Consider the following 14,497-nt stretch of genomic DNA (forward strand, 5'->3'; position numbering starts at 1 on the left):
CTGACATGGTGGTGGTGTGTTAGTGTGTGTTGTGCTGGTATGAGTGGATAAGACACAGTAGCACAGCTGGAGTTTTTAAACACCTCACTGTAACTGCTCTAATGAGAATAGTCCACCAACCAAAAATATCCAGCCAACAGCGCCCCGTGGGCAGCGTCCTGTGACCACTGATGAAGGTCTAGAAGATGACCAACTCAAACAGCAGCAAAAGATGAGCGATCGTCTCTGACTTTGCATCTACAAGGTGGACCAACTAAGTAGGAGTGTCTAATAGAGTGGACAGTAACTGGACACAGTATTTAAAAACTCCATCAGCGCTGCTGTGTCTGATCCACTCGTTCCAAAAAATTATGTCTACACCCATTCTAATTATTATTAAGGTACATACTGTTACCAAGTGAATTAAAAAAAATACAGTCATGTAATCTCCACACACAAACAGAATTCATGTTCGGAGATGGCTATTTAAGTTCAGAGCAAAAGATAAAAACATCAACAAAAACAAAGTAACAATTGAGAGACACAAAAACGTCCGCAGCCTGCAACAGAGAAAGTGGTTAGAAAAAGGATAGAACAGAAATGAAAACTGGTTGTCACAGTATTGCAAAAAGGAATGCACAAATGGTAACACACCCAACCCACTACCTGACTCTGTATAAGCCCAGTGTGGGTCCAAGCGTGGGGTGTGGTCCAGAAAAGGGTCTGCACACCTCCTCTGGAGTAGTTCGCTCATCCAGGCGATTCCCTCATGATGCCTGAAAAGGGCCATGACACTGAACGTGTTCCTAAAAGGAACTGTGATAAATAGAAACACTTCCACCTGGAGCAAATTATCTTTCAACAGGGCACAAGTGACAGTCAGTTAAGAGGAACTGACACATCAATTATCTGCGCCTCCATGCCCCATCTGCTGGCAATACTAGTCAAGGCAGGAGGACACGATTCCATAACCGAGCCATGCCGCCGATCTCCACGGCAGGTGGGCTTGTTTTAAATACGTGTACAGATCTCAAGTCTGAGGTTTAAGAAGCAGGAAGATTAGCAACTTTTGAACAAGCATAAATACTCTTTTATTCTGTAAAGGAATGTGCAGATCATGTTTGAGTGAGTGAAACATTCTGGCCAGTCTCTTTTCTAGCGTTACCATGGTATTGACTACACTCCATATGTGCTTTTGTTTTGTTCTTGTGTCCTCACATGTCAGATGATCATGTGTCTTCGTCCCTGTCACATGACTGTTCCCTTGATTATTGGTTCCACCTGTTCCTGTCTGTTCCGTCTTTCCTGGCATTAGCTTGGGTATAAGTAAACAATTTTGTTTCCTCTGTAGTTGGTTAAGTATTGACTGTTTTTATCATTTGCTCACTTCAGTGCCTTCATGTCCTTGAGTTCTGTAATTGGTGTCTCTTGTATGGGGCTGTTTAATCGATTATTTTTGTTTACAGTACATTGTTTTTGTTTGGTGAATTATTAAAACAACCCTTACAGCTCAGCACTTGCTTTGTGCCACTTCAGCCGGCCATATGTTACAATGACTGAATTATTTTGACTCCAGTAAGAATGTAATAACATTATCAAAAAGCATAAAGCAAGTGTGGACAAGTCATAATAGTTTTCCATATTATATTTAATCACATACTATTGGCCATATTGTGTGTGATAAATGCTTTACAGATTAAATTTTAGTGCAGAAGTTCAGTCAGGGCTTAGTGTTTATTATAAGTATTAAAAAAGTAAATACAACCCCATCAGAAAAAGTTGGGACGGCATGGAAAAAGCAAATACCATACTGTCCATACTGTCCCAACTTTTTCTGATTTGGGGATGTAAATAAACAGCTGCACTTTTAATTTTCTTTATGATGGAAGGCATGAAAGTCTAGCTAACCTTTTTCTTCTCTATATTAACAAAATACAAAGCAAATCTGATTTAAGTAAAACGACATTCTTAAAAGCAAGGTTTATTATTTTTAAACCAATTCCCTTCCACAAATACCTAGAGATTTAGACATATTTAATTCGTAGAAGTTCAGTGACTTGCGGATCAACACAAAATAATTAATCATGAAATGAAACAAAAACAATTAAAAGCAACAGCTCCCCCAAAGATTTAGTTTATATTTACAACATAACAGGAGAAAAATCGACAACCAAAGTAATAACAAGCAACTACTGACACAACATAACTGCAAAGTGGCCCGGTTAGTGTAAATGTGATGAACTTACAGTGCATAGAGGAGTATCATAAACAGAGAAGTACAAACATAGAAGGATTATTTAAAAATATTCTTTCATCAAAAAGCAAGGTAATTGGTCCCTGAAGCAAGGTATGTCACACAAACCATAGAAAATTGATCTAACACAAGATGGGATACAATCATCGTAGTTGTGTAGATATAAACAATAACATGCGATTGTAATAAGAAGGCTAAGTGGTTAATGCAGTCATTGCACTTAGCGTACATGTGAATATACCTACAAATTAATTGCAGCAAATATTATATAATATGCATGTGACCAACAACAGAAATATGTAATGAATCATGAATAATTTGGAATAATTTTACCCTGAGAGACATTTTATCTTGTTATCAGAATCCAATCAACTATTATTTTTGTTTACAACTTAGCTTAAATAAACATTGTTGAACAAAAAATATATGAAAATGTTAGTTCAGTGGTATTCAAGCTGTAAAGCGTGTCCCCTGGGTCGAGTATTTTAAAAGTGTTTGCTAAAAATGGCTATAATCAGGGTCTAAGCACCTTTATAAAATAGTCTGGAGATGAACATTATTTTCATGACAACTGAATAATCGTATGCCTGTCAAATGCCCACTGAAGTCTAACTGGCCACTGATGTCCATTTAAAAAAGACCTGGACTTAGTGGCAAGGGTAAACATTTCATCATTGGGTTTGCTTGGGTTCAGTATACACCGGAAAGCAATATTCATGAGGTTCCTACTGATGGTTCATAGATATAGTTGTTACACTACCTAGCCAATGACCCACGTTACACACGTCATGTGACTTTTATGCATGAAACAAACAGGAGCTGAAATGTTGACCAGGGACTAAATGCTGCTATGGCCCCAAACTGGATCTTACACTAATGTGCTAACCCACAATGCTCTCGAGTTTATATCTCAGCTGTGATATCAACCTGGCCAAGCATCCTATCAGGTGCAGTTGGCTGTGTCTGAGGGAGGGAGATCAACAGGGTTCTGATCACTAGTCTAGTACCCTAACTACTGAGCTTCTACTGGCTTAAAATCGTACAAATACATGCACCCCCTCTGACATGCAAAGTCCTACTATGCCTTCCGTGAATCATTCACCACTCATGCAGGTGCCTCGAACACACAGCAGAGGTCGTATTTGTGCAGTGGCAAGAAACACAACTGACCCTCCCTCCTTCAGGCATGGACAATTGTGCATGTTGAGGAGTCTGTCAGAAATCTAGCTAAGCTAAGATTTGAACGTGTCAGCTTAAGCTCTTTGTAGTGGTGGGCTGGCATATTAGACCACAGTGCTGCCCAAACCCATCATCATACACTGTACGGCCAACAGTATTTGGACACCTGACCATGGGCTTGTTAAGACACCCCATTTCAAACACAAATTGTATTAAAATAAAGTGACCTCTGTGTGATCTTTTCAGCTATAACAACACCCTGTCTGTGGGAATTTGTGCCCATTCAGAAAACCAGAATCTGTGATTTGTTAATTCCCAGAAATCTGACAGATGTTTTGGAGTGTGTTGCAGGCATCAAACTCTAAACGTGTACGTAGGTCAAGATTCAAGAGAATAAACAAATTACAGATTCTTCTTTTTATTGCATTTTATGTGTCCCAACATTTCTGGAAATGCTACTTGAAGGTAATTATCCAGTTGTAACAATTTTAACTCCATGACACAAAAAAACTGCACACTGTATGGGGTGTGGCAAAAAGATTGAATACCACTGGGTTAGGTACAGTTTTGGTTAGTAATAAGGCCTATGTCAATTTCACACTCAAACATTTATTAATATTAGTTTGAGGCATATCTTACTCAGAATGACACTTGCTAAATACTATTTACCTACTAACAAAAAGGAAAAGTTTAAAACAAATCTAGGTACAATACCTATAATGTTCTACAATGCATATATAGGCCTTATGGAAGTCAATGTCAGAACCTGATTCAAACATTCCACATTTCTGCATGTATATGTACTGATTCTTTAAATTAAACGAGAGTTACAAGCAATAGTCTGTTAGATGTACTAATGCACTTGCACCAAATCTGTAAAAATGATCTATAGCAACCCAAGGCAGATGGAAATCCCTAAAGCATTTCATAACATGGCTATATACAAACAAGCCATTCATACACAATAATGTATTTGTATCAATAAAAGTCATTTGAACACAACTGGAAAAATAACCCAAGAGGAACCTTTGAATCAAACCACATACCCTTAAATACAGTATATTGCATTTTCACCATTTGGTTTAATACTACGCTCATTGTCTCTGTGTTCGAGGTTTATTGACATGAAACAATAGTAAATAATTTGTAAATGTTTAATCTCTGTAGTGTTGCAGATTCATTGATTGCATGATGATGATTTCTCCGCTCACTGTTTTAGAGGCTGTTGGACTCATCATGCAGACGTCCCATGGATTCAAAACTTATGTTCCTATGTACATACAGTATTTATAAAACAGATCTGGTTTGTGTGAGAGTGAGTGTGTTTATGTATGTGTGAATGCGTGTAGGTGTGTGGGATGAGAAAGCCCATTTTGTTGCAGCCTGTTGTCCATTGGTACCCTGCACAGAAATGCAAGGGATTGATTGCAAGTACATAAAAATCTTAACGTGATGGTGCACAAATACGTCCCTTTAAAAAAGCGTCTTCTTCAGCTCTAAACTGGAAACAACAGCTGTACGGGAGAAGCCACCCTGCACTGGGATCTGTAGCTTAATTCACATAATAGAGCCAATAGATCAAATTAAAGAGGGAAAAGGCAGAGGGGAATATTATCCGTGACCATCGGTCGATGGCGTTGACGTCTGTTAGATCAGGGATTTTGATTTTGAGCTGCGAGGAGCGTCTGCGCAGTCGAGCTTTCTTGGGCTGTGCATTACGCTCCAGACCGTGTCTTCCTGCATCTCGATGTGGGCCGGTCGCCTTCCGGTACTGGATGCCAGCATTATCCAACACCATGGTGGTGGAGTTTCGAGCATCGGTAATGCTGGTAGTGATCTCGTTTCCGGCTACTTCATTATGGATCTCTAGCGTAGTCAGCAGAATGTTCCCCTGAGAGTCCACCTGCGGCGAAATGCAAAGTCAGCATGTCTGTGGGGCTATGTTCAGACTATTAGGTCTGAATCTATAATAAAGCTTCTTTCTAATGTCTGTCTAATAGCCCATCAGAAAAACACCAAAATAATAAGCAGTTTAAAACAGATGGATTATGAGCTGGAGGTACACAAAACACTGAGGAATGAAGACTCATACGTGGCATACAGAGATGGCACTAAAAGATGAACGGCACTACAAAGTGGGTTTGTAGCCAGATGAACTTTAAATAAGTCAAATAGTTATTTTATAAATTAAATTCAACACAAAATCCTGTAAATTAGCTTTTATTATCATCAACCACTTTATCTTGGTCAGGATTTTTGAAAGGCTGGTTTAAAGCTAATCATGTCTTTGGAGATGCCTGGACAGCCATTGGCACCACTGAGATCAGGGTGGTGGGCTAGAGTCTTACACTGCTGTGAGTGGCATGTCCAAAAATAAATAATTTTATGTTTTAATGTTCATGGTTTAAAAACACAAAAGTTATTTTGATCTGTCTATCTGTCTGTCTGTCTGTCTGTCTATACTATCTGTCTGTCTATTTATCTATCTATACTATCTGTCTGTCTAACTATCCTTATCTATCTCTTTATTTATCTATACTATCTGTCTGTCTGTCCATCTATCTATCTATCTATCTATCTATCTATCTATCTATCTATCTATCTATCTATCTATCTATCTATCTATCTATCTATCTATCTATCTATCTATCTATCTATCGGTCCGTCCATCCATCCATCCATCCATCCATCCATCCATCCATCCATCCATCCATCCATCCATCCATCCATCCATCCATCCATCTATCTATCTATACTATCTGTCTATCTATCAGTCTGCCTGTCTGTCTATCTAACTATCCTCATCTAAATGACTTGAGGATGTTTCATGTTGATTCCAGTATGTTGATCGTGGTAAGCAGTTACAGGTAATCTTGACCTGGAGGTATATGTGCACTAATGGAAAACAATCAAGCACAATCAGTGCTAGTTTGCTAGAGCTGTTACACACATCTGCAGACTGACAATGATGCACTAACATGAGAGGTATATTAGTGGAAAGTCACAGACACTGATGGAACAGCCAGCGATACAGACACACTCACCCCTTGTGAGTGATGATGGCCTTGTACCTGATTGGACTGTTTAACAGCCGCTGACTTGCAATTCCCTCCCTCCTGAACAGACTGCCCAGAAAACACACATAGTACAATTCCTCTTCATTAAAATCTAAAGCCAAGCATTGCTCTGGCCAAGAATGCTTAGCACTGTGGTAATGTCTCATTTTTGTGATGATATGTTTCTTTGTCAAACGTTATTACCTAAAACAACAGAACTGTGTACTGTGTTCTCATATAAAAAATACCACTACAGAATTCTGCCACCACAAGGGTATTTTATAGAGATGTTCCAGACTAAAGGACATTAAACAAGTACATTTTCTTTTTATACATATAGTATACATACTGTACATATAGTATTAAATTTTTTATATATTGAAATATACACCACTTAGGCATTACATTATGACCACCTTCCTAATATTGTGTAGGTCCCCCTTTTGCTGCCAAAACAGCCCTGACCCGTGAGACATGGAGTCTGACACCTTTCTATCAGAACCAGCATTAACTTCTTCAGCAATTTAAGCTACAGTAGTACCTATGTTGGATCGGACCACAAGGGCCAGCCTTCGCTCCATACGTGCATTAATGAGCCTTGGCCGCCCATGACCCTGTCGCCGGTTTACCACTGTTCCTTTCTTGGACCAATTTTAATAGATACTGACCACTGCAGACCGGGAACACCCCACAAGATCTGCAGTTTTGGAGATGCTCTGACCCAGTCGTCTAGCCATGACAATATGGCCCTCGTCAACCTTGCTCAAATCCTCACGCTCGCTCATTTTTCCTGCTTCTAACACATCAACTTTAAAGACAAAATGTTCACTAGCTGCCTAATATATCCCACCCACTAACAGGTGCTGTGATGAAGAGATAATCAGTGTTATTTACTTCACTTGTCAGTGGTCATAATGTTATGCCTCGTCGGTGTACAATCTAAGTTAAGAAACTGTATTTTAAAAAATGGAACCATATAAAATAAACTGAGTAGCAATGTGCAGAAGAAGTTATGGCAGTTTTATCAGCTTATATCTTTAAGGTCTATCCATCAAGGTTGCCACAAGTGCATAGTAGAAGTGCAATAACTCGATAATTCAGTTTGATTTCAATGCTAAGAGCTTTTGCTCTCACACTATCACTTGCATTTTGTGTAACTTTATCCATAAGTCTATAAAGTCTGTGGGTAATGTGTTTCCTTAAGATCATTGTCTTCTTATCAAGCGATACAACCATTCTTAAATTACAGTGAGATTATATGTAAATTGCCTTATCAGAATTACACAACTAAATGCAGAGATGTTGCAAGCGTTCGAATAAATCAGTGTCAGCAGCAGTTTGTAATGTCGCTTACCTTGTTTCCGTCATATTTGCTGCGGTCGTTGTTGGCTTTGTCAGCCTTCTCAGCCAGCTTCTTCTGCATCTGAGGGCCTCGACCAAAGAAAATGTAATTGACGAAGGCGTACTCAAGCAGAGCTAAGAAGACGAAGACGAAACAGCCCATCAGGTACATATCAATGGCCTTGACGTATGGGATCTTGGGGAGTGTCTCTCTTAGATGGGTGTTGATGGTGGTCATTGTCAGCACAGTGGTGACGCCTAAAAAAAGAACACATTCATGTTAATATGAAGCAAGTTATCATTCATCTATCAAAAAGTGCAGGAAATCTGACATTTTGCATTTCACAAATTCCAATATGTGAATCCAATTTTTTAAAGCTTTATTTACCTGACAAAGGTACAAAAGATTTTTAAAGAAAAGTGCCCCATTTCGTGGCCTTCATTAAATAACACTCATAGACTGAATGATAGAATAAATGGAAGCTACAATACACAGCACAGACCACCTTAATGGTTGAATGTAAACCTAAAACATCCAGCAACGGTGTGAGGCTTTATGTTCGAAAATTATTGTCCGTGTTTTGACACCCCCGTCCCACATCCACAGAATTGGTTGGGAGTTTTCCAAACGTAGTTTCCTGAGTCGTGTTTTTGCTGCTTTATACTTCGACTTCTTGGAATTTTGACTAACCGACTGCAAACTAAATTGCCATAGAATTGCTAGGACCGCCTCATAGTGCAATAAACCAGTAAACATTGAGGCACTAGAATGCTACGTGAATAAAAAAGTGTCATATTACATGAGAAACTGCTCATTTCATGATCCATGACGTGATTTTCCCAGCCGTGAATTAGATAAGGCCTTAATATACAGTGTATCACAAAAGTGAGTACACCCCTCACATTTCTGCAAATATTTCATTATATCTTTTCATGGGACAACACTATAGAAATAAAACTTGGATATAACTTAGAGTAGTCAGTGTACAGCTTGTATAGCAGTGTAGATTTACTGTCTTCTGAAAATAACTCAACACACAGCCATTAATGTCTAAATAGCTGCAACATAAGTGAGTACACCCCACAGTGAACATGTCCAAATTGTGCCCAAAGTGTCAATATTTTGTGTGACCACCATTATTATCCAGCACTGCCTTAACCCTCCTGGGCATGGAATTCACCAGAGCTGCACAGGTTGCTACTGGAATCCTCTTCCACTCCTCCATGATGACATCAAGGAGCTGGTGGATGTTAGACACCTTGAACTCCTCCACCTTCCACTTGAGGATGCGCCACAGGTGCTCAATTGGGTTTAGTCCATCACCTTTACCTTCAGCTTCCTCAGCAAGGCAGTTGTCATCTTGGAGGTTGTGTTTGGGGTCGTTATCCTGTTGGAAAACTGCCATGAGGCCCAGTTTTCGAAGGGAGGGGATCATGCTCTGTTTCAGAATGTCACAGTACATGTTGGAATTCATGTTTCCCTCAATGAACTGCAGCTCCCCAGTGCCAGCAACACTCATGCAGCCCAGGACCATGATGCTACCACCACCATGCTTGACTGTAGGCAAGATACAGTTGTCTTGGTACTTCTCACCAGGGCGCCGCCACACATGCTGGACACCATCTGAGCCAAACAAGTTTATCTTGGTCTCGTCAGACCACAGGGCATTCCAGTAATCCATGTTCTTGGACTGCTTGTCTTCAGCAAACTGTTTGCGGGCTTTCTTGTGCGTCAGCTTCCTTCTGGGATGACGACCATGCAGACCGAGTTGATGCAGTGTGCGGCGTATGGTCTGAGCACTGACAGGCTGACCTCCCACGTCTTCAACCTCTGCAGCAATGCTGGCAGCACTCATGTGTCTATTTTTTAAAGCCAACCTCTGGATATGACGCCGAACACGTGGACTCAACTTCTTTGGTCGACCCTGGCGAAGCCTGTTCCGAGTGGAACCTGTCCTGGAAAACCGCTGTATGACCTTGGCCACCATGCTGTAGCTCAGTTTCAGGGTGTTAGCAATCTTCTTATAGCCCAGGCCATCTTTGTGGAGAGCAACAATTCTATTTCTCACATCCTCAGAGAGTTCTTTGCCATGAGGTGCCATGTTGAATATCCAGTGGCCAGTATGAGAGAATTGTACACAAAACACCAAATTTAACAGCCCTGCTCCCCATTTACACCTGGGGCCTTGACACATGACACCAGGGAGGGACAACGACACATTTGGGCACAATTTGGACATGTTCACTGTAGAGTGTACTCACATATGTTGCCAGCTATTTAGACATTAATGGCTGTGTGTTGAGTTATTTTCAGAAGACAGTAAATCTACACTGCTATACAAGCTGTACACTGACTACTCTAAGTTATATCCAAGTTTCATGTCTATAGTGTTGTCCCATGAAAAGATATAATGAAATATTTGCAGAAATGTGAGGGGTGTACTCACTTTTGTGATACACTGTATATATACAGTATATATATATATATATATATATATATATATATATATATATATATAAATATACAGTGGGGCCAAAAAGTATTTAGTCAGCCACTGATTGTGCAGGTTCTCCTACTTAGAAAGATGAGAGAGGTCTGTAATTTTCATCATAGGTACACTTCAACTATGAGAGACAAAATGAGAAAAAAAAATCCAGGAAATCACATTGTAGGATTTTTAAAGAATTTATTTGTAAATTATGGTGGAAAATAAGTATTTGGTCAATAACAAAAGTTCAACTCAATACTTTGTAACATAACCTTTGTTGGCAATGACAGAGGTCAAACGTTTCCTGTAAGTCTTCACCAGGTTTGCACACACTGTAGCTGGTATTTTGGCCCATTCCTCCATGCAGATCTCCTCTAGAGCAGTGATGTTTTGGGGCTGTCGCTGGGCAACACGGACTTTCAACTCCCTCCACAAATGTTCTATGGGGTTGAGGTCTGGAGACTGGCTAGGCCACTCCAGGACCTTGAAATGCTTTTTACGGAGCCACTCCTTCGTTGCCCGAGCGGTGTGTTTGGGATCATTGTCATGCTGGAAGACCCAGCCACGTTCCATCTTCAATGCTCTCACTGATGGAAGGAGGTCTTGGCTTAAAATCTCACGATACATGGCCCCGTTAATTCTTCCCTTAACACGGATCAGTCGTCCTGTCCCCTTTGCAGAAAAACAGCCCCAAAGCATGATGTTTCCACCCCCATGCTTCACAGTAGGCATGGTGTTCTTGGGTTTTTTCTTCTTCCTCCAAACACGACAAGTTGAGTTTTTACCAAAAAGTTCCATTTTGGTTTCATCTGACCACATGATATTCTCCCAATCCTCTTCTGGATCATCCATATGCTCTCTGGCAAACTTCAGATGGGCCTGGACATGTACTGGCTTAAGCAGGGGGACACACCTGGCACTGCAGGATTTGAGTCCCTCTCGGCGTAGTGTGTTACTGATGGTAGCCTTTGTTACTTTGGTCCCAGCTCTCTGCAGGTCATTCATCAGGTCCCTCCGTGTAGTTCTGGGATTTTTGCTCACCGTTCTCATGATCATTTTGACCCCACGGGATGAGATCTTGACCCCAAGGGAGATTATCAATGGTCTTGTATGTCTTCCATTTTCTTACAATTGCTCCCACAGTTGATTTATTCACACCAACCTGTAGATTCACTCTTCCCAGCCTGGTGCAGGTCTACAATTTTCTTCCTGGTGTCCTTCGACAGCTCTTTGGTCTTGGCCATGGTTGAGTTTGGAGTCTGACTGTTTGAGGCTGTGGACAGGTGTCTTTTTTACAGATAACGAGGTCAAACAGGTGCCATTAATACAGGTAACGAGTGGAGGACAGAAGAGCTTCTTAAAGAAGAAGTTACAGGTCTGTGAGAGCCAGAAATCTTGCTTGTTTGTGGGTGACCAAATACTTATTTTCCACCATAATTTACAAATAAATTCTTTAAAAATCCTACAATGTGATTTCCTGGATTTTTTTTTCTCATTTTGTCTCTCATAGTTGAAGTGTACCTATGATGAAAATTACAGACCTCTCTCATCTTTCTAAGTAGGAGAACCTGCACAATCAGTGGCTGACTAAATACTTTTTGGCCCCACTGTATTGATCAGCCATAACATTAAAACCACCTTCTTGTTTCTATACTCACTGTCCATTTTATCAGCTCCACTTACCATATAGAAGCACTTTGTAGTTCTACAATTACTGACTGTAGTCTATTTATATAACTGCATGCTTTTTTAGCCTGCTTTTACCCTGTTCTTCAATGGTCAGGACCCCCACAGGACCACACCAGAGCAGGTATTATTCGGGTGGTGGATCATTCTCAGCACTGCAGTGACACTGACATGGTGATGGTGTGTTAGTGTGTGTTGTGCTGGTATGAGTGGACACAGCGATGCTGCTGGAGTTTTTAAATACTGTGTCCACTCACTGTCCACTCTATTAGACACTCCTACCTAGTTGGTCCACCTTGTAAATGTAAAGTCAGAGACGATCGCTCATCTATTGCTGCTGTTTGAGTTGGTCATCTTCTAGACCTTCATCACTGATCACAGGACGCTGCCCATGGGGCGCTGTTGGCTGGATATTTTTGGTTGGTGGACTATTCTTAGTCTAGCAGTGACAGTGAGGTGTTTAAAAACTCCATCAGCGCTGCTGTGTCTGATCCACTCATACCAGCACAACACACACTAACACACCACCACCATGTCAGTGTCACTGCAGTGCTGAGAATGATCCACCACCTAAATAATACCTGCTCTGTGGTGGTCCTGTGGGGGTCCTAACCATTAAAAAACAGGGTGAAAGCAGGCTAAAAAGGTATGTGGAGAAACAGATGGACTACAGTCAGTAATTGTAGAACTTCTAAGTGCTCCTATATGGTAAGTGGAGCTGATAAAATGGACAGTGTGTGTAGAAACCAGGAGGTGGTTTTAATGTTATGGCTGATCAGTGTATATAAGGCTGTATAGACAGAAAGAGACAGCACTGTGATGCTGAGATTATTCAGATACTTGGCCAAAACAAGTGTAATGAAATATTTCTCTTTTGACAGTTCTGCTCTGCCACCCACCATTAATCTGGACTCTGCGGATGGGTGCTACAGATTGAGTTCTGTCACACTGCACAAATGCCAAAAATGAGCTATGCTTACTCAACCCAATTACACAATCACACTGTGAAACCTAGCACTTACGATAACAGTGTATGCATTAAAGTTCTTTTCTGATAACTAGTTTAAATTCTTTAATTTCTTAATGCAAACTTAAAGGTAATTGGGGCTTTTTATCACAGTTTTAATAAATGCCAGAGTTAAAAATCCCCTAGAACATTCAGTTCACTGTAACTTTGACAAATTGAAAAAAGACCTACTGTGATTAGATACATTAGCATTGCATCAGGAACTATTCATATACCAAGAGGTCATATAAAACAGCACATCAGCACAGACTATGAAAGTGTTACAACAAGATGATTTGTCTATTCACCTTCAACTCGTTGCCTAATACTTACTAACTCACTCACTTAACAGCTTATCCAATCAGGGTCACGTTGGCAGGGTGCTGGAGCCTATCACAACTTTTAAATGGGCGCAAGGCACACAGTAACACCCTGGACGAAGTGTCAGTCCATTGCAGCGCAGACACACACACACACCATACACACACATACACACACCCATAGAGCAATTCAGTGTCTCCAATTAACCTGACTGAGTGTTTTTGGACTGTCGGAGGAAAGCGGCGCTCCCGGAGGAAACCCACGCAGACACAAGGAGAACATGCAAACTCCACACAGAAAGGACCCGGACCGCCCCACCTGGGGATCGAACCCAGGACCTTCTTGCTGTGAGGCGACAGTTATACCCACCGAGCCACCCTGCCGCCCGTAAAGAGAAAGCCATACATCAAATCTATGCAGAAATGTTGGTGAGTTCTTAGGGCCCAGGCTTATCTCAAATGGACAGTGGAAACATGTGCTGTGGTCAGATGAGTCCACATTTCAGCTTGTTTTCAGGCCAAATAAATATGTTTCTGAATCAATTCTTGGAGGTCATTTAATGCACTACATCAGTGTGGAAAAAGTAATAAGATAATAAGACACCACAAACCCATCTAGGCGGTTTGGCCTTTGTGCAAACTTGAAACATGAACAGTTATTAGGGAACTGGAAAGTCCACAAGAAACTGCACAATGAAATGTCCAAGTACTGACCACAAACATTCTGACTTGAAAAGTCTACCATTAAAAATCTTTACGTTTTTCACAATTTTATGATGAGTGATGTCAGTATAAAGTAAAATTATAATCTGCACAACTCACTTGCTGCTAAATTTTCTCTTTTATGAACTGGTGATAGCAAGTGGGACACAGAGTTGTGTAAAGCCTATTTTTCAAAGACTGGAGAAAGTAAGCCTGCTAAAACTAGTAATTAATGGGTCATTTTCAAATTTACAAAAAAAAAAAAGGATTTATATTTTTGTTTATGCATTTTCTCCCCTTTTTATTCAGACTTTTAGCGTATCCAATTACCCAATTGCATTATGCTTCCTCTTTATTGATGTTGATGCCTATCCTGATTGAGGAGAGCGAGACTGACACACGCCCCCTCCGACACGTGTGCAGTAGCCGACTGCATCGTTTCACCTGCATGAGGCGAGTTCATATGTGGATCAGCTTTGTGTAAG

At 40.6% G+C, this 14,497-nt stretch overlaps 1 protein-coding gene across 1 annotated transcript in view; it reads right to left on the reverse strand.

The window, feature by feature from the left end:
* Positions 1 to 4,964: 4,964 nt before the first annotated feature.
* The window catches only part of gabrb3 (gamma-aminobutyric acid type A receptor subunit beta3), a 31,687-nt gene continuing 22,154 nt past the window's right edge, over positions 4,965 to 14,497 (reverse strand). Inside the window, exons 5-6 of the mRNA XM_062997967.1 lie at positions 7,823 to 8,067; positions 4,965 to 5,315 (exon numbers count right to left, since the gene is read on the reverse strand). Of these exons, the coding sequence (XP_062854037.1) occupies positions 4,965 to 5,315; positions 7,823 to 8,067 (596 nt within the window). The remainder of the gene's footprint in view (positions 5,316 to 7,822; positions 8,068 to 14,497) is intronic.

This window comes from Trichomycterus rosablanca, chromosome 6, assembly GCF_030014385.1.
Source record: "Trichomycterus rosablanca isolate fTriRos1 chromosome 6, fTriRos1.hap1, whole genome shotgun sequence".
Taxonomy (NCBI): Eukaryota; Metazoa; Chordata; class Actinopteri; order Siluriformes; family Trichomycteridae; genus Trichomycterus; species Trichomycterus rosablanca.